The sequence below is a fragment of the Gavialis gangeticus genome, unplaced genomic scaffold (genome assembly GCF_001723915.1).
Source record: "Gavialis gangeticus isolate Ggan-Ray unplaced genomic scaffold, GavGan_comp1, whole genome shotgun sequence".
Taxonomy (NCBI): domain Eukaryota; kingdom Metazoa; phylum Chordata; order Crocodylia; family Gavialidae; genus Gavialis; species Gavialis gangeticus.
The window spans coordinates 138587993-138594072 of NW_017729024.1; the positions used below are offsets into that span (position 1 = coordinate 138587993).

General features: G+C 42.0%; 1 protein-coding gene across 1 annotated transcript in view; it reads right to left on the bottom strand.

The window, feature by feature from the left end:
* IPO11 (importin 11) overlaps positions 1-6080 on the bottom strand; it is a 350536-nt gene that overhangs the window by 208366 nt on the left and 136090 nt on the right. Inside the window, exons 17-18 of the mRNA XM_019517805.1 lie at positions 1224-1257; positions 126-166 (exon numbers count right to left, since the gene is read on the bottom strand). Coding sequence (XP_019373350.1) covers positions 126-166; positions 1224-1257 — 75 coding nt within the window. The remainder of the gene's footprint in view (positions 1-125; positions 167-1223; positions 1258-6080) is intronic.

Consider the following 6080-nt stretch of genomic DNA (forward strand, 5'->3'; position numbering starts at 1 on the left):
ATATATATATATATATACACATATATATATATAATTATTTAAAAATTTACTTTCAAATGGAATCAGACATGTTTCTTTGCCTCCTTTCCTTCAATTTACCCAGAAGCCCACACAAATGCTCTTACCGGCAAGAACTGGTCAGTTCTGAACTCAAAATCATCTACAGGTAAACAAAGGTTAAGGAACTGAAGACTGATTTGAAGACACATTATGATATAATTCAGTCTGATTTTCAAATCTTAGCAAGGTTACATAACTATTAAAATTTATAGGAGTGCACCGATAAGAGAATTTTGGGCTGATACCGACAGCTGATTTTTAACAAGCCATGTTGACTGATACCGATCCAATCGCCAATATGTGACCTGGCAGCTTGGAGAGCAGCTTGCGGCTGGTAAGTCTGTTGTAGGGGATGGGGCAAGGGGGAAGGGAAGGAGTGGGGGGGGGCGCAAAAATCAAGGCCCCCCACAGTGAGGAAAGAAGTGGAGCCGGGGCAGGGGCAGACGCTGCACAGCCCGGGCAGAGCAGGGGATTGAGCCATGAGCGGCTCCTCTAGGGGGGTGCAGGTGGGGACAGCTCCTGAAACAGCACGTACCCCCAGAAGGGTATGGGGGAGCATGTGCCCCTGGATCTGAGTGCAGGTCAAAGGCAGGCTGCCGTTGCCCACCCTAAGCAGTCCTGGCCCAACCCCACCCCCCTGCCCCCACAGAGCCTGGCACTGCCCTCAGCCCCAGCCTGCAGTGTCAGCCTGCCCTTACACTATGCACACATCTGGGGGCACACGCCCCCCATGCTCTCCTGGGGTGTGTGCAGCAGCAAGAGCCGCCTCTCCCCTCTGCAGCCCCTGAACAAGCCACTCGTGGCTCTGTCCCACATCCTGCCCCAACTGTGCAGCGCCTGCCCCAACCCCACTCCCTTCCTCACCGCAGGGGCCTCAATCTGCCTCTCCCCACCCCGATGCCCCTCCCCTCACAATGGACTTACCAGCCAGACTCGGCTGCCCTCCACACTGCCGGACTGTGCTCCTGGCAACATCAGCCAAAAAAAGCTGATTGTCAATACTGTCCATTTTCCTTATATCAGTGCTGATCTGATATAGAACCGATTTAGCAGTGCACCTCTAAAAATATGAATAATTAATAATATAGGTCTGTCATTTTATTTCGCAGAAACTTTAAATAAAGAATCAATAAAACAGAAAATCATAATTAAAAAAAGGATATTTAACTTCAGTGTTGTAGCTGTCTCAATACGGACCTGAAAGACAAAAGAGTGTTATGCTGTTACCCATATTAAACATTATCTTGTGTATCAGTGGACTATCCTCAGTTCTGATATTAATAATCTGCATTGATAAGAAAGCCCTCATATCCCAGATAAAGTAAGGTCATTTGAAATTGGCATACACCTGTTTTCTATTCATGCTTCGTTTGGTTTCAGAAGAATAGCTTTTGCATAAATTCTAATTGTGTAAAATATTAAAAGCATGAATCATCAGAGCCCAAGCCATTGCCACCGAGCCCTTACCCTGACTATGTGGTAAGACAGAGTAGTCAACACAGAACCACGATGGCATCTGTTCTTCCATTTTCAAAGTCACCTGCAGAATATCCTGTTGCTTGTTTTTCTCATTAACACATCTCTGTGAAGCTTTAGAATAGTTGATAACAAAACATAAACTGTAGTACTGGTACCATGCAGATGATGCCGAATTCTACATCTCTTTTACTATAAAAAGCTACACACCCTCTCAGATTTATCAGTGCTTAGAGAAGATCAACTGAATCAAACCCAGGCTGATGCAGAGATAATAAAGAATGGAAGAATATGCTTCTATAACATCCACCTCTATTGATGGCATGTGGTCCCAGAAACTTTGGAGTCAGCTGCTGCAGTTTTCAGGCCCCTTTGGACTCCTCAGTAATACTGGATACACAAGTAGGCATGATAGCAAAACAATAATTGCTCACTGTAATTAGTTAGAAGATTAAATATTATTCTACTGGACACGAACCAGTCACACTGCTACCTTTGTACTTTTTGCCAGGCTGCCATTTCAAAAAAATTCTACAGAGTAAATGTAGCAGTTGGTTTAGCAACACAGGTCTCTCCAGCACGTTGTTACAGTACTCTACTCACTCTAGAGGCTCTCTGCATAACACAGTGCATGGCCTCTATCATTGGATTCAAAGCCTAACGTGGTATAGACCCAATCCATCTAATGGAGGATCATAACTTGAAGGACAACTATATTCTCTATGGAATTGTGAAAATGCTAACCAATAAGGAAAGGCTCATAAACACAAGATACAGATTTTACAGGAGGTAGACCTTGAATATCCAACTTACTTCCCAATGTAAGAAAAGAACAATTACAGGTCTCTCAACATTCAGAATTAAATGCAAGATTAACTTAGCTTTCTGGTAAGTGTGTTCTCTTACCTTCCCCTTCCCCCAATTATAAGTGAATGAGGCTTTTCTGCCTACAAACTGGAAAAAGAAAGAAAACAGCTTTTTTGCTTTTCTCTCACTCTCTCTCTAAACATACTTAGGTTTTTCAGACAGGGAAGTGACTAATGAACCACCAGACAGGCTAGATATATATATAGCTTTTGGTTAAGTACAGACGGTCAAAAAAACCCAAGATTGAATTGATTCAATCTTCACAGGTTAGTGTAAGCTGCATAGATTGAACTGATAAGCAAGTGAACAGACATTCCCTTTTGATTCTGCAAGTGCAGCCACATGCCTGTAGTGGCCAAGGCCAGAAGCTGGGGGCTGCTAAAGTATGCCTCCCTGCTCTGCTGGAGCAGGCAGCTTGAGCCTGTGAAGGGGTTTGTGGGGGAGGTACAAAGCATGCTGGGGGACTATGAGTTGACTTGATTCTGGAGGGGATCTGGGACAGAAGTTCAATAAACTAATTTAACCTAAATCAGTTAAGTCTGATACTACATCCATCCAGATTTATCTTAAACTGCTTTCAGCCATTTTGAAAGCAGTTTACATGCACTGAACTTCTGTTGTTACATATTTGAACTGGTTTCTCATCATTTATATCAGTTTGTGTGTAACTTGTGGCCCTAGCCTTATAGTCTAACTAACTTGTGTGTTGAAATACACTGCAGGTCTATACTGTGTCTCACCATTTACATAGTGAATCCCAGACTCCCAATAACATTAACACATTTCTCTCAATTCCCACTGTAAATAACTAAAACTGGTTTAAAACTGGGATAGCTGCAGCACACATGTCACAAGTGGCACAGGCAGCCTGTGTGGAATTCAACAGGTCGGGGGGGATGGGCAGGGCAGTACAGCAGCAGATAGGGCAAGGCAAAGCAGAGCAGCAGATTTACTAAAACTTTGCAAAAATAAGCCTTAAGTTTTGGCCTTAGAATGAAGAAGTTCAGTCCAAAAGAATGAAAATATTCAGTTAAAAATGATAGGGAAAAACTGAGGAGTTGGAAATTAAACTGAAGCTCATATACAGCTGTTACTACTGATGACTAAAATAATGATCACTTTCAGTTGCACCAATTGGGGACAACATTTTTGGTAGCTGTGTCACAAATTAAGCCCTGTGCTCTACCCAAGCACCATCCTGCTCCCCTTCACCTGGCCAATCTACTGCTCTGCTTTCTACACCTGCCGGATCTGCCATATGCCACGCACAGAAGTTGCTTCTGCCACTTGCACTGGAGATTGGCCACTTCTTATTTACATAATAAAGGTAAAAGCTGTATCAATCCTTATGTTTCAGGACACATTCTATGTTTCAGCATGAGCTAGAGAAACCCCTACTGCTCTCTATATTAGAAAATTTGGGATATTAAAATGAAGTAAAAGTTTTCCTTTAGAACCTCTGCTACTAGTAACAGCTACAGAAAAGATCCTGTTCTTATCTACAAGAACATATTAAAAACTTGCCTCCTTTACACAGAAGAGCAGTTTCCAAAGCAAAATATTGTTTTTTTGTAATAAGCAAGATCCTAGAAGTCAGCCAGCATGAAGAAATTGATTTAAAAAAATTTAAGTGAATGTTATTGCATAACAATTGTCACAGCTATGATGAGGATTAAAAGGCAACCATTCAGATTTTGTGCTTAGATTTTGTATAAATGCAAAAACTCTTAGTAGTAGAAAACAAAATGTATAGCAATGGAATCAACTATAATCTTCTACTGTAGTTTGTCCAAAGCACAATATTTCAATATGTTAGTATGAACATGGAATACATATTTTAAAAAAAAAATTCTTGGAACATCTTAAAATTAATGCATTTTTGTTTCAAAATAAGCCAGAATACCACATATAAAAGCAGAAACAATTTGTCAATAATATTTGACTTTTCTATTTTTTCTTTCTTTCAAGGATTTCAGTCTCTTAAAAATAATATTTCAGTTAAGCCTTTCACCCTTTAAGGGATGTAACAAATAGTTTTCTACAAAGAGGTCAATTAAGAGGTGATCAGCAGAAGCCAAGCCAGGCATAGCTCTGAAGCCTACTCTAGGATTCAGATGCACATCTAGCCATAATCTTAGTGTCTTGGTCAAGTTCACACAGCATATCAATTAAAGCAAAAAAGATTGGACATGGTTAAATTTGTTGCATTATGCCTTTACAGGGCTACCAAAACCTACCTAGCATGTATACCTTCACACCAGTGTTAGTGCCAAAAAACAGTAAATCCACAACAAAAAAAAATGCTGCACTACATTTTGTAGCAACACATGCACATGTCTGGGTCCTGTAACCAACCCATGACCTGGGGCTGCAGCTCTGCTCCCTTAAATGAGCTGTCACAGAACTCCTACTGCCCTAAGAAAACAACAGCAAAGACCAGTACTACTGCCCTTGGCGGAGCAGCAGGAATAGCTACTACCCCAACAGGACTTGCCAACAGCAAAGCAAGATGCTGCTCCAGAACCTGCTTACTAAGGACCTAGAGAAGCAGCTGTGAGTGGCTGGACTGACTGACAGACTTCCCTGGGGGAAGGAGGAATAAAGGAGCAACACCCTAGCACTCACACACTAGACAGCAGCCAGGGGGCTCTGAACATACAAATTTCCCCAGTGCTCTATCTTTGCAATGAAGTAGGAAGGAAGAGATCATACACGATTGCTTTCATCTGCATCAGAACACCGATAAGATTAATCCCCAACCAATTCCAATGACCAAGGACTTTCAGGTTGCTGATAATAGCTCTTCACTTCAGGTTGTATGCACTTAAGTCAATTATCAGCTACCATGCTAGAGGACTGAATTGTATTCCTTTTCAAACATTGTAAAATAGAATTCACCACAGCAGGGATGGTGCCACCCATCTCACAAAAGTCAATTCCAGGAATGCATGGATTTGGCTGTACCAGGTTTGCAGTGTTATTTCAGATGTGATGGTCCAAGAACTATGCAAGAAGCAACATTGTTTTTTTTTAGTGGTATTTCTTCTAAACCAGCTTTATAGTTGAGAGAGAAGTTAGAAAAACTTTTGGGCACAAAATGCCCTTCTTCAGGTGTGAAACAGAATCAAGTGCAGCCTCAGCTAAATACCAGATTAACAATGGCTTGTGCATTTAAGTAAATCTATATGTAAAGCTAAAAAATACTTTCAGAAAACAGGCCTGTGAACAAAAATAGTACCTTTACTGGACCCTAAATGCCTTGGACTAAATACAGATGACGGCTTCCCAACTCGTTATAATCTAACTGGTGTCTCTTCTAACCTCTCAGTATTTCACAAGTACAAATACTCCAGAGGTTCTGATTTATATTGTTCTCTTACATAATTACTGTTAGGGGTGCACAGATAGAGATTTTTTCTGCCAATACCAATGGCTAATTTTTAACGAGCTATATCAGCTGATACTGATCCAATTGCTGATATGCAACCGGGTAGCTTGGAGAGCTGCATCCGGCTGGTAAGTCTGTTGTGGGGGAAGGGGCAAGGGGGGAGGGAAGTGGCGTTGGGAGACGGGGGCATATCGAGGCCTTCATGGTGAGGACGGAAGTGGGGCTGGGGTTGGGGCAGGTGCTGCACAGCCCAGGATGGAGCCATGAGCATCTCATCCTGGGGGCACAG